Genomic DNA, 25,732 nt, shown 5'->3' on the forward strand with positions numbered 1-25,732 from the left:
AAGTGATTTTTTTAAATTTAACAACAAATTTGGGCAACAGAATAGCTTTAAAACAAAACCCCTGACATTTCATATTAGCTAACAATCAGTTTTGTGCCATGCTTATTTAAAAAAAAATGACAAAAATGTAGTGAAGAGCCAGAGAATTTGTACAATATCCTGGACTAAGGGTGGGTGGGGAACAGATTGCTGACTGATGTAACCCTCCCACTCCCTCCCTGATCAGGACATTGATTGCCCAGCCTCCACACTACTCATCTGGTCACCGATCGCTTCCCACCTCCTGCGGAGGGGTGTTTGGAGCATAAGTCATTGAACGGGGGGAGTGGGCAAGTGTTGGGGGTTCCAGGCAACTGTCTGATCCACAAGGTGTAGAGCAAGGTAATCACTGGGGGGGGGGGGGGGAGTTGTCAGCCAGTTATCTCTAAAGCTACTTAGTTCATATGTAGCACATGTCATCCATAGATAAGTATCATTATCCCATTTTACAAATTGGGAAATGGAGATACAGAAACATGAAGTGACTTGCCCCAGGTCACCCAGCTGGTCAGTGGCAGAGCTGGGAATAGCACTCAGCTCTCCTCCGAGTCCACTGCCGGACCCACTGGACTGCACTGCCTCCAAAAGGCATGTGTTGTAAAAATACTGCAGTCCTCTGATTGACCCCGTGGTCCACCCGCAGCTCAGGGGAAGCATCTACATGACAGTGGTACAGCTGCAGGGTAGATGTGGCCTGGTACAAAACTGATGGGAGGTCAGAAATGAGGCCCATTGCATTTTCTTATCAACACTAATTGGCAAACAAAGATTTCTGAAAGCAACCCTCTGTGGTTCTGGAAAGCACCAGCTGGGAGAATGCTGTGGTCTCAATATGCTAATATGATGCAAAAGTTTGGCTCGAGTAGTAGAGAAAAGTGCAGCATTATAAGACGTGAGTCCAGGTTCAGAAGATTCCTCTTTAAATACCAATGGAAATAAGCATTGCTGGATTTTTTGATCTATGTAAAAGGCATGGAAAGTTGCAGTCTTGTTGCTATCTTATTTGCCATGTGTCTGCTTTAAATTATTAATCGTAACTGATTTTCACCTCATCAACTGTAAAATTGCCTGCCTGTATAAATACAATAGGTAAAACTTTATTGGGCTTTTATTCTTTAAGATGTCATTTTGGTAATACAAAAATTCCACATATACCCCTGTGATGATATCATCCATAGTATGAAATATGTACATGTACACTGTAAAAAATATATAAAATAAAGCCCCAAACCACAAACTACAGAGCAGAGCTGTGTTTCAGATGCTCTCTTTTTATTGTTGTTTGGCAAGCGTTCATTGTTTCAGCCGCTGGTGAACTTTGGGGAACAGCTTCAGGGCATTACATGTTGTTACTTCACAGACTGTTTCTACTGATACTCCTTTCACTGTAGCAATGTACTGACAAGAAATCCTGATCTGCTCTGGTTCATTTCTCTCCTAAAAGAGAATTGCCAACAAGGTTACACTATACAAGAAATTAAGTGAGATCAGCCTGGTTTACCCAGGGCCCATGGGACTGAGTCCCTCCCTTCCATTAATTACTTCAAAAAAGTCACCACTGGTATTTACAAATTTTAAACCACAACTAGGCTCTATGGTGTTAGCAACTTAGATAAGTTAGATGGAAGAGTCAGCCTGATACAGTGCAGTTTTGGATCGGACACGAGCATACATTTTAAAGACAACAGCTGGATCAAGCTTAAGAAATGCTACTTCCTTTATTGCTGAGAAAGAATAAATATGCAGCAACAGTTTGAAGTTCCTGAAACTTCTCTGTGGAGGTCCTCAGCAGGAAGAAATCTGCATTCTTTGAAGTTCTATATATATCAGCCTAGATCCTGCAAGATGTCGAGTGCCTAACTAAACCCAATGGGAGTTATTTATTTATTTAAAGTAATAAACATGATACCTAACCAAGGCTTGAGGCACTCTGACATCAATGATGCTACAATAAAATCCCAGCAGCATTAAGAAATCATTGCACAGGAACTCAGGCAGCCAGAGTTCAGAAACTCCTTTCCACCCTTTTAGTGTTGCAGGAAGCAAAACCTCAACCCTCTCCAAAAACCGTATCAAACCGATGTCTTTTGAAGCATGGCCAGAACGTCACCTAATTTGGACTATTTAGGGGAGCTAGTTCCAGAGTCTTGGAGCTCTCAGACAGATGCTCTTTCTTTTATAATGAGGGGAGATCCATCTCGAATGCCCCTGCTGACCACAGCTATTGCAGTATGGCACAGGGAGAGAGCCAATCCTTCAAGTAGGCCTGTCCCAGGCCATTAATGGCTTTATAGGTCATAACCAACACCTTAAACTCCACCTGGAAACCAACGGACAGCCAGTACTGATCCTGGAGTCATATGCTTCTGGTAAGAAGCCCCCCTCAGTACCTAACATCTCAACTGCCACTGAAGTCAACGAGGACTGATGACACACAAAAGATTTAAGCATTGTTCAGCCCCTTGCAGGCTCTGATTTATTAAAGAGACATTTTCACATTGATTTCAACAACAAAAATTAAAATTCCAACTAAAAGGGGGGGTTTAGTTTGGATGTAAACATTCCTGTGCAGTTTGGTACCCTGAACACTGGCTCTCATGCATTAGCACAAGATGGCAAAACGAGAAACTGACTCGTTCCAAGCTAAATGTAGTGCCAAATGTACACAGAGAGCATTAAATGATGACACATTTGATTTCTAAAATTTGTACTGTTAATTACCTGTGGTGGTAACAACAGAAAGAAGGAAACATTTATTTTAATGATCTGATTTCACATGACAGTGCCCCTTTGATCTCAGAGGTGCCTGGGGGTGGTGTTTGAGCTCTAGGTTAAACTGTGTATTGGTTAGTGTGCGTCAATGGAGCGACAGCAATGTAAACCCAGTGAGATAGCAAAAATTAATCCTATAGTATGTGCACCAAGAATTATTTTTCTCTCCTGACAACTTCTTTTGGCTTTTCTTTTTTAAATAAGAGAAGCTGGGACCTCTCTTTGCATCTCGCATATGGCTAGTAGGGCATTAGGGAGCAGGAGCCCCTAATGCATTATAGTGCATGAACCCTAAGAGTCAGTCACTTCATTTCCAAAACGCAGGTTGAAAGGATTTAGGATTTAAACTAGTAAACTACATACTTTACTTACTGTACCTCTTTCTTTGGGCCAAGAGAGGGTGAGTCGGTCTCCAAGCAAATGTTCTCTAGTGGAATCTGTCTTATTAACTTTGCTCGCTTGTAAAGACAGGAGAATAAAACAAGAAATAACACAGGTAAGAGTCCATTCTCATCACACTAATCAATATAGAAAGGAGCACACTATACATTCTGCACACACAATCAATTAATGGGTAACAAGTCTGCCTTATTGGCATTCAATAGGCTGTTTGACCCACTAGGGATAATTCTATGTCTCCAGTGAGCTGCAAACACAAAGGTTAAGCAGAGTGTCCTGGGCCAACAGAGCTTCTACCATACTACAAGGATTGTGAATATTCACCCCCCTCAAGTGTCTATTAATCTTTTCTAAATGCAAGCTGTCTTTAACATTCTATTAAGTACATCCACTCACCGAATGACACGGTACTGTGGTTGGGAAAGACAGTACAACAGCCAACCGGGTGCTGGGCTGGTAGTGTAGGAGACCCACAGTCAAGAACATCCTGTGGACTCCTGTTCTCATAACCATTAACTAATGACTTTAGGCAGACGGGGTGGGTTGTGGTTTTCTCTCTCTTTATCTAGGCAGTTATAGCATGCTCACTGCCATGGTATCTGAGCCCCTCTCAGGGCTGGTGTGGAAGGTAAAGGGATTCACTCCACCAGAAGATCAGAGAAAGGACAATGGGGCAGATGGTAGCTTGAATGCAGGAGGGCCCAGTCTCTCAGCACAAGAATTGGTCATTTGGTGTAGGAATCAATAAGTGATCAGCCTTGTGATTCCTTGGATGCTTGGGCCCAATCATCCGGCTGAGATGCACTGGTGTGACTCAATCAGTTAACACTGGTAGGTGATCAATCAGATCGATCATGGTTGTGAGCAAGTCAAGGCACTCTCCTCTCACCAAGTAGCTAGGTGTGCGCAAGGGACAAGGATAAACTCAACTGGCACTACGTATGAACAGGAAGGAATTTGGAAACCCCATCGTACAGAAATGAAAGATTAACTGCTTTACTGCTGCTGTACTAGGTGTATGCGAGGAGGGGAATGAACCTCAAATCCTGTCTTATGTACTTGGCATGTCTCATTCACACCGTCTGGTGTCAAGAGTAACTCCACTGGAGTGTCTCTGAGGTAGAATCAGTTTAAGTGAGTTCAGAATGAGGCCCCTAGACGACAGCCTGCAAAGAGCCTCCTCCACTCCAAAGTTTGAGATTCTTTAGATAGGATCACATTCATACCCTACTTCCTGACCTTCAGGGTCCTGCCCCCCTCCGCCTCCCCATGGGCTCTATGCTCTTAGACCCAGATCCAAAAAGGTACATAGGCACCTAATCCCCCGATGTAGGCACCTCAGTCTGTTTTATGCTTCACAAAACTCCCACCACACCCTGTGGGCACCTAAACTCAGGGACATTGGGGGAGGTGCACAGACTATCCCATAGTTCAGGGGTTAGAGTACTCTCCTGAGAGGTGGGGTAACCTCTGTTCAAATCCTTTCTCCCCTCTAGCAGAGGAGGGAATTGAACCCAGGTCTGTCACAATCCAAGTGGGTGCTTTAACCACTGGGCTAAAAGTTATAAGATGAGCCTGGGAGTGCCCCAGGTTTTGCATGGATTGAGGCAGGCACCAAACTCATTCTCACAAGAAATGACTTAAGTGCTGTAAGCACCTAAGTCACCAGCTGGCACCCTGGTGGCAGGGCAGGGTGTAGCAGGCTCTCATGCTTCAATGGCCCCGGCTGACAACCAGTCTGGTTCTGCAGTAGTCTGCTTCTTCTTGCGACTCAACCCTCCAGCTGAGTCACCTAGACGCCCACCCCTTCTGGAGTAAACCAATAGACCCTCAAAAAAGGAAAGCACAAAGTCTTGTGGCCTCTATGCCAGGTCTGGGGGAGAAGTAGGGGTTTCCAGCCCAGGGACCCTGTTTAAGTGGTTAAGGGCTTGTCGTTCAATCCCTCACCACTACCCTGGGTTGCCCCTACCTTTCCCTACTTGTCAACACCTTTCATAGCTCTGGGAACACTGCCATGAATTTGTGGCTCCCCACAACTTCTTCCCAGCTAGCTACTAAGGAGCTTCCTCAAAGTTGCTCCCAGCCTGTGAAATACAGCCCAGCTGCTGCTAAACAGTCCTTCCCATTTCCCTCCTTATGACAGGAGTCCCCCCAGCTCTCCTTCTTGGAGCTGGATTTGTAGCTTAGGCCCACTGCAGGGCCTCAGCCACCTTCTCCTTCAGCTAGTTCCTTTTCCCCAGTTAGTCCCAGGTTCAGAGGATCCAGCAGGCCAGCCTTCTCCTGCTGATCTTCTCTCCTTCCTAGTCAGTCCCCAACTGAGCCATGTTCAGGCCTTTTAATTCCTTCCTCCAGGCTTGACACCTATTGCAGGTGTAGTAGAGTTCAACTGATCTTAGTAACGAGTGCTACAGACAAGGCCTTTGATTGTAAAACTCCTGGCAGCAGGGACTGTCTCCCCCTATGTATCTGTATAGCGCTTAAGTAACCCACACACCTTCTGGGTGTGGTGTTCTGTTCTATCTAGTGGCACCGAGACCACTTAGAGAGAGAGAGATAAAGTGAGTCTGTTCTATAGCTCTAGCTAACAGCCCGTTGGCTTTTAGCTCATGAAGTAGAGGCTCATGCGCTAAGCTCCAGAGGCCCCAAGTTCGATCCCGCCCACTGACGACCAGGGTCTGTCAGCGTTACACCTCGCACAGCAAAGCCTCTAACTGGTGCTTAGGAGCATTACTGCAACACAAACAATATCACGACCAATTTAGTTCACAGTGATTCTGCCTTTGGGCCAGATTATGATCTCCCTTACACTGGCTGCACACTCATGCACTTTCAGTGGACTCACTCCTGATTTACATCCATGTAAGCCAGAGGGGAATCGGCTTTGTGTCCTTCTTGCAGAAGCAGCTTTGCACATTTTCTCTTGCCACCCTCCATCCCTGACCCAGTCCGTGCACCATGCCACATCGCCCTCCTCCTTATTCTAACCCCTCTTCCAAACTCACGGCAGTTAGTTAACCAAACCCAAAGGTCAGGGATTTAAAACATCAATGTGTAAAGATTATTAATGCCATTAATCCCGAATACCAGCTCTAGCTCCATCATCATGTCCCAACCATCATTCCCCAGCTAAGTGTTCTACTCTAGCTGTATCCCCATCATTGCTCCACGCGGCAATATAGTAAGTTAATTAATCCTCATTTAAAAAACCCCAACAAGAACTAAAAGGCCACATATGTTCCTCCCCCCATCCCTTGCTGAGCTATGTGTGATTTAGACTGTAAGCTTCCTTGAGCACAGACCTGACATTCTTCATTTGTCTTTAATTCTGCTGTGATATATATAATAGAGAAAGTGTCTCTTAGGAAGTATGGGTATCACATGTGCCTATTATACACGTTGGGCCCGATTCTCTTTTACACTAAGGCCCATCTACATTGCTCTGGAGGAGTAAATGTGCCCTAAAGTGGGTATAAATATACAAAGGCAATTTACTGCCAGAGTGGCATAAAGAGGCCTTAGTGGGCATGAGAATTCAGGTCATTGTATGCATGTCCCCAACGGTCATTCTTGCCCTCTGCCTCACCCTACCCACCCAAATACTATCTCCCAATATCTGAGCCAATGCAGAACGTCAGTTCTCGTGCAGTCCAATTAAAACTATGCTGAAGCAGATTCTGTGAACTTTCCAGGGACTTACCTGATCATTCCTTGTGACAGCTGGAGGAAAAGAAAAACAAAAGCCAGCTTGTACTCCTTCCAGGGCAACAGAGGGCCTGCCAGCAAAGTTATGAAGCAGTGCATTCCGAATACCTGCACCACACAGAAGAAACCCAAAAAACCTAAAGACACTAAAACCAGGCTGCAAGAGTTTAACAGCACCACGGTAAATATTTGTATCAAACTTTTTTTTTCTATTTTAATTGTACGAGAATTTAGTGCCAGCTCTCAGTCCTGAAGTCCTTTATTTATCCACAAGCAAAATGTGCATCAGCCTTGGCTTTGTAGGATCCCTCCCTGAGAAGTGAGAACATAATTGATTCCACCTGTGACCTCTCTACTAGGCCTGCCAACAAAGGTGCAGACTCTGATTCCTATGTATCCACTGGGAACCGGACCAAGACCACCAAATTCACTTCATATCAGCACCAGAGAGCTGTCAGTGGTAACAATTTTCAGTTGGCATCTGCCGGGGCCAGACTGGAGCCTGTAATTAGTGGTGAAAGGCTCCACAGTCGATTACCTACCTCTGCAGCCTTTCTGACCCCCAGCAGCTTATTTCTGTCCTGCTGTCACTAATTGTGTTTGTAATATGCACAGAGATGTAGATAAGTAAATATTTTAAACATATTTTAATTGTATCTTTCTTCACAAAATAGGCCAATTTTCAATCTACAGATCTGCTGGAAACAAATCGTAAAGAGAAATAAAGCTATCTGGAAACCGTACTCTTCTTGCTTCTGTTCAAAAGAGTGTGGTGGAAGTTGATGCTGAGACAGAGGTTGCTTTGCTTCACTCACTCCCTCCTCACTCCCAAAAAAAGTTACAATATAAAAAAGAAACAATTCTATGTTTCATCAGAGGTTTTCCACTCCGCAGAAACTGTCACTCCTTGAGCATAATACGTAAACTTGGCAGCTCTAGAGCATCTTCCACTCATAGTTTCCAGACTTTAATGAATGGAGTTCTATGACCCAAACGTGAGGTAGGGAAACATTATTAGCTCCATTTTACAAACAGATAAACTGAGGTAAAGGACTCAATTTTCTTCCCAATTACAGAGGTAAATCAATTGAATTATACTATACACCAGCGTATAACTTGTGTAAGAGCAGAAACAGGCCCCGAGAGCAGTTAAGGATTTCTTCTTGCAACAATCATCAGTACTGGTTCTAAGGGTTTGATCAGAATGGACAGTGAGACTTACCTTGCTCCTTAAGAAAAGCAATAGTTTGTCTCCCAGCCGAACGAGAATGAACGTTTCTGTTCATTACAAAACACATACTTTAGAGAAGCAGAGAAACACTGGTGTTTTTTTTTTTTAATATAAAGTGATTTCTTTTTAGAAAATAAGATATCTCTATTAAGGAGAAAACGTTACTGTTCAGGAAAACAAGAGTTACAACTGGCACTGCTGGCAAAGTGAAGAGATTTGGTTCTATTCTGAAAAAGCAACTACAGAAAAATGGCACCTTCTTCCTCACTAGGTCTGCTCCTCGTGTGTATTTAGTCAGATCTGCTGAATTTAGTGTCAAAAGTAAGGTGTTACTCTTGTTTGCCATGCAGAGCCAACACAGCTAAGAAAGAGCGAGCTGGATTCCTTTCCTACTACTGCATCATCATCAGAATTGTTTACTTAGTACCAACGAGTTTCACCGACATAAACTGAATGAAGACAATGACACTGCACAGTCACCGAGGGCATCGTGTGACCTGCAGAACTTTTATTACTGGGGATGATGCAAAGAAGAAAAGAACCCAGCTTGGTTTTCAAGTCAGGGGTTAATTCTGAGGGCTGGCAATTAGGAAAAAAACCCAACATCTTTTCACTGGTAAACGGAACACATTTGTTCTGGAAATCACTAGGAGAAAATAAACACAGCACCCTGCCACGCCAAAGTTACTTTCATTGAAACAAAGAAAGAATTACCTCAATTTGGACAACAAGGAGTTTAGATAAGAGGGTCTCTTTCTGCTGTGGTGGGTGCATGTGCCTAATCCTGCTCTCATTGAAGTCTGTGGCAAATCTCTCTCTGGTTGAAATCCTGGCCCTAATGAATTGCGGGGGAGTTTTGCCATTCATTTCAAGGGGCCAGAATGTCATCCTCTGACTTCATTTGTGCAGAAGTGCGACATAAAATGACGCCTTGAAATAATACAAGTTTAACCCCCGTTGAAGTTTTATTTGGGGAGCATAGCTCAGTTCTTATCCAAAAGATGAAATGTGTACAGATGGAAAACACACCCCCTTTCAACAACAACTCTTTCAGAAGAAATGCCAGCAAGTCTCCCACAATTTTAACGATGACTCAGTTAGAGAGGAACATTTATCAACCTTAATCTCCTGATACAGGCTCAGGCTTCCCAGATATAAGCCGCCTTTTATTATTGTTATTTTTTAACCTTAAACCATTGAATATTTGGATTATTTTTAGTCAAAACATTATTAATATGCTTTACCACCCCTCCTGCACTCCAGGAGCTGTGACTTAGGAAACAGGTGCTGAGCTTAGTTAAGATTTGTTAGATGAGGAAGACTTTGCTTGGAGGGATTCTGACTCACACTGGCAGGTCTAGTTGTTTAGCTATATCCAGCTGTAACGCAAAGACCTTTTGCTGCTCCTCACGTTGCTGGGATGTGGACACAAACCATGGAGTGAAGTCTAGACCGATCTGCAATGAGAATCAGTTAGAGGATGATAGAGTTTGTGAAATCTTAAGTAAACTTCAAAGTGCATGGAGGATTATTGCTTTCAATACATTAAACTTCAAATGCTGTAGGCCAGCGATTCTCAAACTTTTGTACTGGTGACCCCTCTCACATAGCAAGCCTCTGAATGTGACCCCCCTTATAAATTAAAATCCCTTTTAAATATATTTAATACCATTATAAATGCTGGATGCAAAGCAGGGTCTGGGGTGAGGGTTGACAGCTCATGATCCCCCATGTAATAACCTTGCTATCCCCTGAGGGGTCCCGACCCCCAGTTTGAGAACCCCTGCTGTAGGCTACTATGAGAAGCCACTATAACTGAGACAAGATTAGAAGGCACTACAATCTCTATATAAGGTATTGTACCTGGGGGTACAGTAGTACATGGATCCAGAATAAACTATATTATATAGAAGATAACATAAAAATGCTTTGCTAGGAAAAATCTATAGCAGCTCATTTAGTCTCCCTACTACTGTCCTAGCTGCAGGATTCTAGCATATCTATGTGGCCCGTCCCCAATAGTTATTCATAAAATGATCATCTCGAGCCTGATTCTAGTCCCACACCAAGAGAGGAGTTACGTTTTTTTGTTTTTTTTTTATAATCTCAGCAAATATGATTTCTGTCTATAAAAAGAAAAGTAAGCACCATAAACCACAGATTGCAATATATTGCACAGGCCTACCAGAGCAATGGCTGAGTCAAGAAAATCCCGATACTAATGAAATCAAATAAAGCACTCTACCTCTCCAATAGCCACCAGCTTCTCTTTGTGCTTCTCAAAGAATGGAAGGGCAGGTTCCAAGTCCTGTAATAAACCAGCTACAGCTCACATGCTTTGTTAAAATTTAACAGTGAGGTAAAAGAGGTCCTGGCATGTTAACGAAATTGCAAAAACAGGCATTAGTATACCATGGTGAGGACAGCAGTATAAGGCGGGTATTAAAATTATATACTGAATTGTCTAAAAGCTACTGAATATTTTAAGTACCCATTCTTTAAATACGACTATAATTAAAAATGAAAAGAAAGCCCAATCATTCTGCTGGGCTGCCCAGAGCCAGCCTCCCTACTGTGGAGAGTACAGGCTTGGGATGGGGCTTGGCTATAATGGCCAGAAGATGTGTTGATTCAGCACATCTTCAAGGCAGCCTCAGATGGTAGGGCTCCTGTGGAGTCCTGGGGGAAGCGTAAAGCTGCCCTGCTCCACTGATGGACTCCCCAACAGGGACAGCAGTGGGAATAGCATGGGTCCTCCCCTGAGCGTGAATGCCCCAGTATGTAACCTCTCCTGCTGCAATTTGCATCCCATGGGCCAGCAGAGATTAGTCAAGGCCACAGTTTGCAAAGTGCAAAAGCAGCTATATAAATAAAAGGCATCATTGTTATCACATAGGGCTTGTCTACATGGAATTTAGTACGTGTAAGCTCGGGTGTGAATTTACCAGGGTAGATAAAAATCAATGTTTTTTTTTTTAATCTGATTTTCTATAACAGTTCTTTTCTCCCAAAAGCATATCTAAAGATAGTTTTAATTAAGATACATGACAGCTCAAAGATATCTCATCATGGAATAGGGATTATAAATTCTAATTCTATAGTGAGACAATATATTCACGTAAAGTTTAAGAAAAGTTTTGTAAATGAGTTCCAATAGTTCATGGATTAGGGACCCAATCTTATGGGGTTCCACAGGCTTCTGTGTAGATTATTTAGGTTAATCTTTCTATCTACCCAATGGGACTCAGTGCTCAGTCTAGAAGATACCATCAGAGATGCTTAGTTTTGCAGTTCTCAAACTGTGGATTTGTGACTCTAGAGGTAACAAGCTTGTTAACAGCAAAAATGTTTTTAAATGAATAAATAAAAAATAGAGGTGAGAAATAACAGACCTCGATCCTATTGTCCCACTGCAAATTTGTGGACACAGAGTCAATCCCTTACCTCTCTCTAAAAGTGCAAAATTTCAAAAAGTTCAATGAATAGAAGATTGTTGGGGGCAGAATAGATCTGGACAAGGAGAAGAAGTCTGGAGATAAATGTGAGAAGCAAGGGACATATCCATGTTTTGTTAAAATATTATATGTTTGCTGTTGAAGAAAAAAAATCCAGAATACTTAACGTTGTTGTTTTAGTTTAATAAAACAATTTAAATGTCTGTCTGGTGATGTTCTTCTCCTAAGAGAGCATGGCAAAAAAATCCTCCAAATATTAATGATTAACCTGTTGAACTGGAGATCGTTCACCTCCCAATGACTTCATAAATATCTGCTTCAATTACCTTTGGTAAATTAAAGAACCAAACAATCATTCATTTTCTGATATAGCTGTAAAACTAATCTGAAAAGTTTTCAAAATAAATCACTGTTTTAAAAATGTATAGTGTGTACCTTCTAAAAATGAAACCTACATCTATCTCTAAGTTGAGAAGAATATGTATTAAGGTTATAACAACCAACAAGAATGCACTTTTATGTAGATATCCATGATTAAATCAAGTCTTCCCAACTAATGATTTAAATCAAATCCACCCTGACTGCTACAAGGTAACGTCCCATGTGGACACACTGCGCACTACGGCATCTTTGTGACCGACATGGCTAAGGGCAGGTCTACACTACCCGCCTGAATCGGCGGGTAGAAATCGATCTCTAGGGGTTCGAATTATCGCGTCTCATCGGGACGTGATAATCGATCCCCGAATCGACGCTTCTACTCCACCAGCGGAGGTAGGAGTAAGCGCCGTCGACGGGGGAGCCGCGGAGGTTGATTTGCCGCCGTCCTCACAGCAGGGTAAGTCGGCTCCAATATGTCGAATAGCGTAGCTGAATTTGCGTATCTTAAATCAACCTCCCCCCACCCCGTAGTGAGGACATAGCCTAAGACTACACTGCACAAGGGAACTATGACCATCATGATCACACAGCACCCTCTGGAGCTCAGTGAAGAAACTGCCTTTATGTCTATTGACAAGGTGCTGTGGTGATGGCTTATGCATAAGGCTAAGTTTTTGTTACAGTTATTTTTAGTAAAAGTCACAGGCAGATCACGGGCTTCTGGGGATTTTTGTTTATTGCCCATGACCTGTCCCTGACTTTTACTAAAAATAACTAACAAAATGGGGACGAAGAAGGGTCCAGCTCCCTCCTGGGGCTCCAGGGTTCTCCCCACTGCCCGGTGCCTTGGAGCTGTAGGGGTGCCTGCCCCAGGGCTGACGTGGAAAATGTGATGTGTGTCACGGATTCAGTGACTTCCATGACCTCCATAACAAAATCTTAGCCGTACTAAGTTATGCAAGAAGGAAGGAAAGCAGGATAAAATCATTAAAAAAAAGTGTCCTTGCTTGAAGTCTCCTTAAATAGCTTTTATCATCTGCTTCAAGTCCTGCACCTAACTTATTTCCGAGATCTCACCATATTTGCTCATTTTCTTACTTGTTGCTTCATCTCCAAAAATGGCAAAACAAAAAAATTGTAATAACTTTGTGGCCAGTCACAACTTCATAGCTGTCACTACGTTGCACAGCAAGGGCACTCCAAACTTCACAGGGAAGGAACTCAGACCTTCCTGCTTTGAAAGCACAGACCCTTACTACTTAAAGGAGAGTTCCCTCCAGCTGTTAACTAAATAGGGCCTATGATGCAGAGATGAGCAAATCTGATACTGTCCAACAGAGAGCAACATTAGACATACACACTAGCCAGTTTTTTTCCCAATAAATTGGTGATAATTACATTATCTTTATTAAAGTTGGGAACAGAAGAGAAGTGTCCATATTCACCCATGTGACAGCTGTAGACACAGCTGCTACCATGGCAGATTTCTGCCCCAGAGACTTGAAGAGCTACATAAGTGGAGATACAAATAATACCCACATGAAGAAATTCATTTGATTTAGCAAAATAAAGGCATGGGAAGCTAGGCAAGTCACCTGAACAGTAACACTGCGATGTCCATCTGCACTGCCCTGAATCGGATGAATCCCAAAACATGCCATGACAGACTCTGGATACCTTTAGCAGGGGGAAAATATGTCAATGGGATTAAAACATCTACCTCAGCAGTGACAGTAACATCCAGTGACTGTTTGATGGCCTGTGGGCAATAAGTAAGTGGTTACAGCCAAGTTTCTAGCAAAGAGGTGTCCTCACTCAGGGAAACACACATCACAATCAGCACTGAGTTGTCATTCTTAGCAGAAACACCAAGGACTGAACAGATTGGGAAGACTGAAATACCCTTTCACCACTAGAGATGGTCTCTCAAAGGCCTGTCTACACACATTTTTGTACTGGTATAACTATGTGAGTCAGGAGTGTGATTAGTTAGTGATACCATTATGCCAGGACAACCCCTATTGTGGACACATTTACAATGATATAAAAGTGTCTTACACCAGTAGCGCTTACTCCCCTTCATGTATGAGAACAGCTATAGTGGTATAAAGCTCCTTCATACTGACACAAATACATCCACCCTCGTGGGACTGCACCACTTTGACTATAGCAGTATAATCAGAATGGTACAACTTGTGTGTGTAGACAAGGTGGAGCTGAGGCACTTTGGTGAGGCAGCATAAGGGCATCTACAATGCCACCCCCACGCTTTGCCCATTCTTAGGAGAAATAGATGTCTCCAGGGCTGCTCCTTTACACACTCAATTCACACATATGCAGGTGATCAATAATGTTTAACAATGAATATCTGATCTCTTGATATTTCCATGTTTTACATTTTGCTTTTTTATAAAAACAAAGAAAAATACAATCTCACCCTTTGCCTACAATTGCCTGTAAAGTCAACATCTCTCTCTCTCCCCCACACACATGCACACACACTATTTTTATAAAGCAAAATATACTCTTTGTTAGCCTGTTCCAGCTCTCCAGCTTTCTGCCGTGGTAAGTCAAAAACAACCCTCAGGCTCATTTGTATGCAATAGCCTTGTTTAAAGAGGCCATATTGCAGTCCATTCTCCCTTAGAAGAGGAGAGAATGTTACTTCCCCTCGTGGAAGAATAAATGTATCTCGATTTTAGGTTCTCACGTCAGTAAGAGATATGGTCCGTTCCCCTGCCTTACAACAGAAACAGCTTGCTATTCAGCATGTACCCCTCCAATTAAAGGCAAAATCCTGCTCTTATATGCATGTGTGTCGCTCCCAGGGAAAGCCCTGTTCAGTATATTCTTAATTTCAAGTATATAGTCAACTTTGCCTTAAACTCCTTTATGACATCACCTCACTCATCATATGGCTGATATTCCACACTTCAGCAATTCATAATATCTAGCCCAAATGTTACAACTTCAAAACAAGCGGCTACTTTGGAGGGATGAAGGGGTTATCTCCCGCATCCTCCATACACCTGAAGACCATTACAATATCACCTCTTTGTTTCTTCTTTTCCAGGCTAAACATGTTTATGTTTTCGTCAGCAGACCACGATTCTGTCTCATTGCCTTCCCCGGTACTCACCCTGTAATCTAGATATTCTTTTTTAAATTAGATGCACAAAAGTTGCACTTGATTCTAAGAACGCCATTCCCAAGACCTTATGCAGAGAGATCCCTATAACCCAGTTGCTAAGGCACAGGACTGCGAGTTCGTGGGCATGGGTTTTATCCTTGGCTCTGAGATGGAATCACTAGCCCTGATTCCCCGCTACCCTAGCTCCCTGTGTTGTCATTTACACCTGCATCAAGTGGGTGTGAAATGCTACCAGATCAGAACAGTAGATTTACACTGACTATGCAGAGCCCGAGGCCGTGGAGAACCAGGGCCAACAGCACGATCATGGCCAATTCAATTAATCTCTCTGTGTTTCAGTTTTTCTATCAATAAAGCGAGGATAATGAGACCCATTCACCTCTGTCCAGAATCTGGAGATCTAGATATGACAAGTGCTATGGCAAGTGTTAAGTAGGGTGTTATTTCTTTGATCTAAAAGATGTCTTTGTACTGACATAAAGCATACAGTGAAATAACAAACCTTTCTGCTAGATCAAGAACCTCCTCAAATTCACTTTGCTGCTCTGTAACAGAAACAAAGGCTTGAACTCCAGCCTGGATTGAAGAAAAACAAACAAACCAGTAACTGTACTGGTGAAAGTTACACTTCACTCCTATTTTATGTACATGTTTCAGTTTATAAAGGACCTAGCTAGGAACTGTTCTAGGAGCACGTTCACTAAACTCACTTTAGTTAAATACATTATTAAATGAGTTGAGGGAAAAAATTAAAGTAGTACCAAAATAAATGACTTCTCATTTATTCAACCATGCAGGATTGAACAATATATTAGCCACATTGCCTCACTGCCCCTCCTAGTCCATCCCCATCTCAACATCCTGAGGGAATATTTTATCCTGAAGTTCCACAGATTCAGGACTTGTCTAAACTACCGCTTAAGTCGATGTAAGTTAAGTTGCTAAGGGTGTGTAACAACCACCCCCAAGCGACATAACTTACATCGACTTAAAGCTGTGTCTACACCACGCTACGATAACGGGAGATGCTCTTCCATCAAGTTAGCGCACCATCACCAGACATGCTAAATCAACGCTGCTGCATCAATGCAGTGATGGCTGATTTAACGTGGTAGTGAAGATAAACCCCAGAGCTCTGTTGCACCAAGGAAGAAAGCAAGCTCCAGAGACAAGGGCCCCTTAATGAGAACACCCTGATGGCAGGCCCCTCTCCCAAGCCCTGACAGAATAAAGCACTCGACTGCTGTTCCTGCAGCCAGAATTTGGGGAGCCCAAATGATCTATGCTAATCCTTCCAGTTGCTTCACACACACCTCCCAGTTGCTTCACCACTCAGTATTACCGCAGTCTTGGCCAATTTGAGTCAAGCAATCAAACTGGTCCAACCGGATGGGATGGGATTACTGATGATAATGACAGTCAGCCAAGACACTGCCATTCGAACTTTCTCCCTAGTCCTTCTAATGACCCTTTCTGCCCATTAGTGGGAGGTGTGGCAAGATGGAATAAAGTTCAATAGGCATTTCATATGCACAAGTGTAAAGTACATACTGATCTGCTCATTTGGCTCCACTAACAAATAAACAGATCAAAAAACCTCTCTACTTACAAATTGTACCTACAGAAAGTCTAACATGCTCATGTTAGTGCTACCCCGTCCTCATGCCATCACCTGCCTGCTTGCTTTACCTACAAGTTACATCTTGTCTTGACCTAGGGTCCTGCTCCTGCTACATCTGCAGCCCTCTGCAGCTGGGTAGAATCCCATTGACTATACTGCAGGATCAGGGCCTACAATTGTAAGCTGTTTGGCACAGGAGATGTCTTTTACTACATGCTTGTATAGAACCTAGCACAATGGGGCACTAATCTAGTTGAGGCTTCCAGGTGCTCCTGTAATACATAATAAATAAATCCTAATAATGCCCTGAGTAATGAATGAGGAATTCTGGTGCAGAAAAAGTAATAATTTAAAATAAGTCACTAACCTTTCTTGATTTTTCAATCACATCATTTATGTCCTGCAAGACACACATCATCAGTTATCAAGCAAAGCACTGAGAGACGTGATTTTGTTACATTTAAGTGAGGGATGTGTAACGGTTGCCCCCCCCCCTCGGGTGCCACCTGGAACTGAGGTATCACTGAGCCGCCCCCCTGACCCACCAGCCTGGGCTCCCTTTACACTGTACTGCTGTGACCAGCCTGCACTTTCACCAGCACACATACAGATAGGGACACACCCAGCTGTAGTTAGATGCAGACACTGTGATCAGCTCTGCATGGGAAGGCTCTAGCTAAGGAACTTTCCAGCTACGGGCACGCGCCCCGCTCTGGGATGTAGACCCAAAATTATACCGTCTTGCGCTGCACAGGGACTGTACAGCGTAAGCTCAGGAAATTTGCCCCCTCCCTCAATGTGGAGAAGAATATACAACAGCTTTCGGCCCCAAGTTATGACTCCCACACACTGGTTTTAGACAAAGCAAAAACAAGTTTATTAACTAAAAAAGATATAATCACTTAAAATCTAAAGGCATAGCAAACAGATCACCTAGCAAACAAACAAAATGCAATCTAAGCTTAATAAACTACATAGAAAGGATATGAATAGCAAATCCTCACCCTAAGTGATGATACAAGCAGGCTGCAGATTCTTAAGGGGCAAGCTGCATTTGCTTACAGCTTAGAATCCCATAGGCTAAACTCCCTTTAGCCTGGGTCCAGCACTTCCCCCAGTTCAGTCTTTGTTTCTCAGGTGTTTCCAGGTGTCTCTTTGGGTGGGGAGTCAGTGAAGAACCTCGATGATGTCACTCCCCTGCCTTAAATAGCCTTTGCATATGGTGGGAACCCTTTGTTTCAAAGCTTGGTTCCCACGCCAGTCAGTGGAAAAAACACTGATATCCCAAGATGGAGTCCAGCACCAGGTGACCTGGTCACATGTCCCTGTAGTGTCACTGCAGCCATGAGTTGGAGGCTGTCTGCAGCATCCTCAGGAAGGCTCCCCAATGGGAGATACACTTCTTCTAAGGCCTATTGTTTTCTCCTAATGGCTCATTAACCTGAATGGGCCCTTCCCAGCCAGCCAACCACTGAGAGCCTTTTGCCTAGTGGGCGCTCCCCAAATGTAAACACATTTGTAATACAGATATGTAGTCAATATTCCTAACTTCAGATATGAAAATGATACATGTAGACAAATAGGATAATCATATTCAGTAAATCATAAACTTTTAAATGACAACTCACATGTCTTATCTTGCATAAAATACATTAAGCCATAATCATATCATAATCATATATCTGTGAAGAACATGGGGTGCCATGTCACAGGATGGTCTTGTGTTGAAGATACCAGGCTGGGACTCAGGACATCTAAGGTTCATTAGTGGCTCTGTCACAGACTTCCTGCGTCACTTTGGGTAAGTCGTTTAACATTGCCATTTTATGTATGGGGAACCGAGTCCATGGCAATGACAAAGTTTGCCTAGCTGACAGGGGGGTTGTAAAACTAAATTATTAATAATTGTAAAATATTTTTCGAGTCCTGGGGTGGAAAGTGCTTGATGAGTGCAAAGTATCATCATTGTTATTTTACTATTTCACAAGAATTTTGTGGCAGAGCCAGGAAGAGAAGCCAGGTCGTCAGACAGCACAGACATCCTCCCTTCCTCTCCCAACCTTCTTGAAAGCTAAACATGGAACCCAGCTACATCTGTGCTGGCACCAACCCCCAGTACTTCCCATGACACTTTTGTGCATTATCTTGCTCAGATTCTGGGGCATTTCAAATCCTAATCTCACACTAGAAGGAGTCTGGGGCAGCCAAAACACCAATGCGTAGCCCTGAGTGCAGAAATTCAAATGGAGGTACTGGAGCCGAGTTCAGATTCAGCTACAGAGAACATCAACTATTATGGGGGGGTGGGTGTGACACTCTGTACCCCAAAGCAATACTTGGGCACCCCCATATTTACCACAGTGATATAATTATGATATGTTTTCTACAAAGTATGCCTTGTGAGATATCATTTTAAAAGTCTTGATCTGTTGAAAATCAGTATCCAGTTGGATTGTGTGTGCTGTCATTGTATGTGAAGTTATGAAGTTTGCCGTGAGTGTTACTAAAATACGTTGTAATGTTGGGAATACCCACAACCAGCCTTTCAGATACAACAATGGGGCAGCCAGATACCGATGATGACCCATGAAGGGGAATACACACTCACAAAGACTACGCCAAGAACTGTATACAGTGAAGACCTCTCAGAGGGAACACATAGACAATGGATACTACTTGACTCACCATAGCAAAAGATCTTTCCAGCAAGCTGGAAGAACCTATAAAGGAAGGGAAGTATCGTCATTTGTCCTCATTCCCCCCACAACTCAACACCTGGAAACATGTTTGGAGAACAAAGACTGAACTGCGGAAGTGGCCCCAGGTTGAAGGGGATTTCCAGCCTGTGTATGGAAGATCTGAGACCTACTTGTATTGTCTATCAAGGTGAGACACTGCTTGATTCAAATCCTGTCTAGTTTACAGAACTCAGATTGCAATTTTACTTTTTATTTCTTAGGTAACCAACCTTGATTTGTGCGCTTACTACTTATAATCACTTAAAATCTACCTTTCTGTAGTTAATAAATCTGTTTTATACTTCAAGCAAAACACACTGTTTAGGTAAAGTACTTGGGGAATCTGCTCAGGAACAAAAACTGGTGCATGTCCTTTCCACACTGAGGGAGGGGCACTGGTCAGGCTTCTGACCAGGGGAAGACGGTATAGCTTTGGGGTCCTAGGCTGGGAAGCTGTGGGGAATTGGCTTGAGCCTCTTTATTGTCGGTTCATGAGTGTCTGGCAAAAGCATTCATGTAACCCAGCTGGGTGTATCCCTGCCTGTGGATGTCTGTGTTCAGTGCAGTACCTGGAGAGATTTGCAGCTAATCACAGCACCACAGTGTGAGAGGGAGCCCAGTTTGGTAAAACAGAGGTCTCAGTGGTACCCTAGTTCCAGGCTGCACCCCGTCACAGTGGGCATATGGTTTCATTTGCTTGCCTGACTTGTTTAAAGAACACTATTTCTTCAAGGAACACCCATCTCAATGACTTCAGACTTCCGAAGCAAGAGCCCTGATGCTAGTAGCATCACTGACAAGCAAAGGAAGGAGAGGCCCAGATTCTCCCTCTATTTGGTTAATTCTGTAGCCACTTAGGCAGTGATAGTGATTCTTTTAATACAGAGACACAGCAGTGACTACCAAACGATAGCACGTTCTAGCTTGGTGTCACACACATACCCTTTGACTTTAATGGCAGCAGCAATTTTCAGGTTAACACAATGCTTTTTCAGAGTTAAATATAATTGCACAATGATATGACATTCATGTTAGCTCACCAAGTTCATCCCCTGTAAGCACAGACTGTGGTCCCCCATAGAGGATGTAGCAGACATGAGAAACAGACCAAAAAGATTATTAACTAAAAGGCTAGATGTAATCATTTCTTCTTAATCATACATCTATTTCAATGGAACCTAGATTGCACAATGGATGCATCATATAGATATGTATTTACTTTGTCCTTGGGGGTTTCAGGTCATTCATGCCATGACACAGAGCTTTTAATATTCTGGTCATTGGGGAGAATGACAATTGCCAGGTTATTTTCTTCTTCATCAGACACACAGCTAATTGCATCTGCTACATTAGTTATCAGATCTTGTGTACTGGCATAGAGTAGAACCTCAGAGTTACGAACACCAGAATTATGAACTGACCAGTCAACCACACACCTCATTTGGAACTCATTTATCACATGTCTTACATTCTACAGCTCTGTCTGGATTTAATTAGGGCCACACAGCCCCCTGGAAGCAATTGCACCATCCCATGAGTTATTTCAGACTCCTAAAGTGTCATTGTCTTGCGATCACACCAGTGTCATGCAGGGCCGGCTCTAGGCACCAGCAAAGCAAGCAGGTGCTTGGGGTGGCACATTTGCAAGGGTGGCAGGGATCCAGCATGGGAGCTGAGAACCAACAGAGAGCCCTGGGAGCTGTAGTTCCTTGGTTAGCTCCCTGCCTATAGAGCCAGCCCTGGAGCAGGGAAAGAACTACATTTCCCAGCATTCCCTTGGCAGCCATCTACAGGAAAGGGAGGGGGAGGGAGGGAGGTAGCTGAGACCTCATGCTGCAGCTTGCTGTGAATGGAGAGCTCAGTGCTAGAATGGGGTGGCACTGTGAATGGTAGGGATACCATATTTTAACATTCAAAAAATTGGACACTCCACTGGGGAGGAGGGTTAGCCCCGCCCCCTATCCATTCCCTCCCACTTCCCATCCCCTGACTGCTCCCCCCCGCAGAACCTGCAACCCATCCACCCCCCCCTGCTCCTTGTCCCCTGATCGCCCCCTCCCGGGACCCCTGCCCCTAATTGCCCCCCAGGACCCCACCCCCTATCTAAACCTCTCTTCTCCTTGTTCCCGACTTTCCCGTCCAGAGAGACCCCCCCACACCTTAACTGCCCCCCTAGGGCCCCACCCCCTACCTGTCCCATGACTGCCCTGACCCCTATCCACACCCCAGACCCCTGACAGCCCCCCCCGAACCCCGAACCCATCCAACCCTCCCTGCTCCCTGTCCCTTGACTGCCCCCCGGGATCCCATGCCCCCCGGCCCCCTTACTGTGCCGCTCAGACCAGTGTGTCTGGCTCCACGCGGAGCCAGACATGCTGCCGCATACACGCTGCTGCGCTCCTCTGTGGAGTGCGCAGCCCCGTCCCCCCCAGAGTGCTGCTGACACGGCGCGCTGAGGCTGCAGGGGAGGAGCGGAGGGAGCAGGGGAGGGGCTCTGGCTGCTGGAAGCCCCGATGCGAGTGGTTCAATCCGGCCGGGCCACCCTGTCAGCCGTGCCACGCTCTGCATTGGGAGGGAAAGCCCGGACCTTTTAAGAGTTTTAGAAATTCCTCCCGGACGATTATTTAAAACCCCAAAAGCCGGACATGTCCGTGAAAATACGGATGTATGGTAGGTAACCCTAGAACGGGGAACAAGTAAGCCCAAGGAGTAGAAGGCTTTGGCCCAGATATCCCCTTCAGAAGACATCCCCAGACTGGATTAGGGATACTGGTGTGACCTCAACTTGCAGCCCCCAAAGAAAGAATTGGGTGCACTAAATGGACAGTGCCCCTCTCTATCTGAAGCCTAGCAAGGGAGGTATGTGGATCCCACTAGAATTTAAAATGAAACGTAATAGAGAGGAGGCTCTACTAGAGGACCCGGGCAGCTTTAGATACAGTACCAGGCACATAGGAGGATTTCCACTTCTGAGCCATGGACGCAGAAATTGACTTTTCCTTTCCAGATTTAGCTAATATTCAGAAAGGGAATCTAGCACCTGCCTTCCCGATTTGAACACCTTCAAAATTCAGGAGTGCTCAAGCTCAATTTGGGCAGCTGTTACTTCATTTCTCCCAAATCAAATATAGTGATCCACTGTAACGTGCTGTAGAAAAAGTAGAATAAATTGAGCAAGAAATGCTTCCCAGTGGTTATTAGGACTGGAATTGCTATTTTCAACAGCCATTGCTTTTTTATTATTATTATTATTAAGTTTTAGTTTTATTTGTTTAAAAGGAAAACAGTGATATTCATTGGAAATTCCCCATAGAAACAAAGAATGGAACAAAAGAATAATAAAGGCACCTCAACTTTTCCTCATTTATGTAGGACAGTCTTATAATATGCATCCAGATAGCCTTCAATCCCACAAGCTGAAAATTGTTCCACTTTACTGCAGTTCTGTAACCATATGGGAACCAATCCTGTCTGTGTTCTGTACATATCTAAAATTCCTGCTGAATGACCCGCACTGGGAGCGAGTTACCAGTGACCCAGGGCTGGGGTGGCAAGAGGGTGCACTTGTGGGGGGAGAGCCCAGGGCTGGGGCGGCAGGGGGTGCGGGTGAGGATAGCCCGGGGATGCAGGGGGGATCCCAGGGCTGGGGTGGGGGGGCAGCCAAAATTTTTTTTTGCTTGGGGCGGCAAAAAGCCTAGAGCTGGCCCTGTTCATGACACAAGCAAGACCTGAGGAAGAGCTCTGTGTAGCCTTGTCTTGCTCACCAAGGGAAGTTGGTCCAATAAAAGCTATTCCTCACCCACCTTGTCTCACAAACAAGTTTGTAAATTGCAGAGCACAAGGAACCCTGCTCCTAATCCACCAAAAAGCTCCCTGAAGTGTCTCCACCACTTCTGTGCTATACATGGGGGTTCTGCCACTGACTCTAATGGAATCAGGAGCTTCTACAGTCCGAGCATACTCCAGGCTCAGTGACTACAAGCAGGTAGAGGGAATTCAGTCACTAGCCTGGAAACAGCTGTTGTTACAATAATACTTCCTATATCCAGGGCTGCAAAACCAATAACAGCAGCCCCAGCATAGGGCCTGTGTACAGAGTGCATCTGCTGACTGCAGTCTTCAGTCCTACCTGCCTGAACTCCTCGGCTGTGAGGTGGCAGTGGCAATCGATAAACCAGCCCTTCTCCATATGCAAAGGCTGCTGAAAGCACCCTGAGCAGGCAAGGCCTGGGCTCCTCCTCCTAGGCCTCTGACAGACAGCAGAAAGAGGATACGGCTCTTCCCTGGGCCGCGAATACAACCCCTCCCACTTCCACGATGACAAGCAGCCCAGCCTAGCCCGGGCCCCCTCCTTCTCTCTATGGTGCACAGGGAGTTCGAGTCTGGCGAGATCTTCCTCTACACGCACGTGCGTGCAGTTTTGCAGCATCAAGGCAGGACATTCCAGCCCCAGCTCTGCACTACAGGAGTATTTACAAACGGGACGTTTGAGTCGGGGGAGAGTGAGCCCTGTTGTGTCTCCCCCCGGAGTCACTTTCCAAACGATTATCATTTACTGAAGCCTCAGCAAAATGTGACAGTGGCAGTTTAGAAATCACGTTTCTTACAACAATCCGTTTCGACGAGGCTAGGAATGGTCCAGAAGCAGCGAATCTTGTTGCAATCTTCTCAGTCAAACGATGGAAGCTGAAGATTTTGAGTAGACTACACATTTCTTTTATACCCACAGTTGTAGAATGAGCAATTTCTTCTGCATTTTATAGGGTCTAATAATTACAGCCTTAGTCCTGCAAACCCTTAAGCCTGTGCATACCCATGCTCATGGGAGGAGGCCCTTTGACATTAGTGAGACCACTGGTGAATATTTACAGACATACTGAAGCCTTTGCAGGATCAGGGCCCAGACTGCAGGGGCAGCAGGTTTGTAGAAGTTTTGGTGGAGCCCAGAACCTGCCCCCACCTGCCTAAGGCTCTGGGAGGGACTTTGGGTGGGAGGAGGAGGTCTGGGGTGTAGGCAATTGGGGTACAGAAGGGGTGTAGGCTCTGGGAGGGAGACTGGGTGCAGAAGGGGTGAGAGGTTGGGCTCTGGGTGGGAGTTTGGGTGCTGGATGCAGGCCCCACTGGGCAGAGGGTGGGACTGCAGGAGGAGGAGTGGAGGGGTGCAGGCTCTGGGAGGGAGTTTGGGTGCTGGGTGCAGGCTCTGGGCTGGGGCAGAGGGTGGGAGTGCAGGAGGAGGGAGTTTGGGTGCAGGCTCTGGGCTGGAGTGAGGGTGCAGGCTCTGGGAGGGAGTTTTATCTTACTTAGGGCTCAATCCTTCTCTCACGGAACAACAAACAGCAAAACTCCTACAGACTTCAAAGGCAACAGGCTGTCTCTACTCCGTTGGCACCATGACTACAATTTGTCAATCTGACATCCATCGGTGGTTCACAAAAAGCCAGGGATGTCAAACAGGAGTTCAGAACCGTGTTTTGTAAGAAATCTTCCAGAATAATAAAAACAAGGCAGTTAAAAAAACTGTATATATTAAGGGAGACAAGATTTGACTTATCTACAGGGTGCATTAGTCCACATTAGAGGGGTGTAAATTCTAATGCACACAAGAGCATGTCACACATTAACTGGCCCATGTGGACCCTCCTGGCATACGCTAAAAAAGTCCCCTACTATGTGTTAATGTCCATTTCAAATGGAAACACCCTGTAGACAAGTCTTAGGTTTTAAAACAGTACAAACATTTGATACATGGAAGACATGGGCCCAGACCATAACACTGGGATGCAGATTTGAACTTGCCAGAGTTTGGAGCATTCGGATACAGGGTTTTGGTTCAGGTCAGGTCCAGCTCTGGTGTAGAAGTTTATAGTGACTATAGACTGGGATAGGAGAACAGATTCTCCCTCGCTGTCCTGTTTTAACACAGTAACTCCACAGAGACCCCACATTCTGCCCCCTTATTTGGCTGGGCCTTAGGAGTAACGATTAGGGTACTATGAAGATAATTTCTCTGACTATTGGGACGACATCCTGGGCCTGTTGAAGTTTATGGGAGTTTGGCCCTTGACTTCAATAGGGCCATGATTTTACAGTGTTTAGTTAAGTCAGGCAGCTATAATATTAATTCACCAATATGAGAGAGACCCTTCTTCCATATTTATTTAGGTGACTAATATGAATCTATATCTGGACCAGATACCGGAAGGATGTATATTTGCTGAATTATTTGATAGTAAAATCCTGCAG

General features: G+C 44.5%; 1 protein-coding gene across 5 annotated transcripts; it reads right to left on the reverse strand.

Moving 5' to 3' along the window:
- Window positions 1-1,131: 1,131 nt before the first annotated feature.
- LOC101941041 (putative deoxyribonuclease tatdn3-A) lies at window positions 1,132-23,831 on the reverse strand. 5 transcript variants are annotated; one of them, XM_042860228.2, is made up of 11 exons: window positions 23,619-23,723; window positions 20,530-20,554; window positions 17,119-17,151; window positions 15,633-15,706; window positions 13,575-13,656; window positions 10,389-10,451; window positions 9,491-9,600; window positions 8,135-8,190; window positions 6,908-7,020; window positions 3,189-3,269; window positions 1,132-1,476 (listed from the first exon to the last, which is right to left on the reverse strand). In XM_042860228.2, the coding sequence occupies exons 2-11, from the start codon at window positions 20,536-20,538 to the stop codon at window positions 1,333-1,335; spliced, it is 765 nt and encodes a 254-aa protein (XP_042716162.2). In that variant the 5' UTR covers window positions 20,539-20,554; window positions 23,619-23,723; the 3' UTR covers window positions 1,132-1,332. The 5 variants fall into 5 exon arrangements, with proteins under 5 accessions (XP_042716162.2, XP_005278964.2, XP_042716159.2 ...); XM_005278907.5 differs by lacking the exon at window positions 20,530-20,554 and having other exon boundaries at window positions 23,619-23,821; XM_042860226.2 differs by lacking the exon at window positions 20,530-20,554 and having other exon boundaries at window positions 1,295-1,476; window positions 3,184-3,269; window positions 23,619-23,831.
- Between the last annotated feature and the right edge of the window lie 1,901 nt (window positions 23,832-25,732).

This window comes from Chrysemys picta, chromosome 3 (genome assembly GCF_011386835.1).
Source record: "Chrysemys picta bellii isolate R12L10 chromosome 3, ASM1138683v2, whole genome shotgun sequence".
Classification (NCBI taxonomy): Eukaryota; Metazoa; Chordata; order Testudines; family Emydidae; genus Chrysemys; species Chrysemys picta.

Excerpts from the sequence above, each read along its gene's own strand:
- LOC101941041 (XM_005278907.5), bottom strand. The coding sequence starts at position 23,678 with ATGGAGAAGGGCTGGTTTATCGATTGCCACTGCCACCTCACAGCCGAG. Across the intron at positions 15,707-17,118 it reads TGATTGAAAAATCAAGAAAG|GCTGGAGTTCAAGCCTTTGT; the intron begins GTTAGTGACTTA and ends TCTTCAATCCAG. Across the intron at positions 7,021-8,134 it reads TGCTTTTCTTAAGGAGCAAG|GTATTCGGAATGCACTGCTT; the intron begins GTAAGTCTCACT and ends TGTGTGGTGCAG.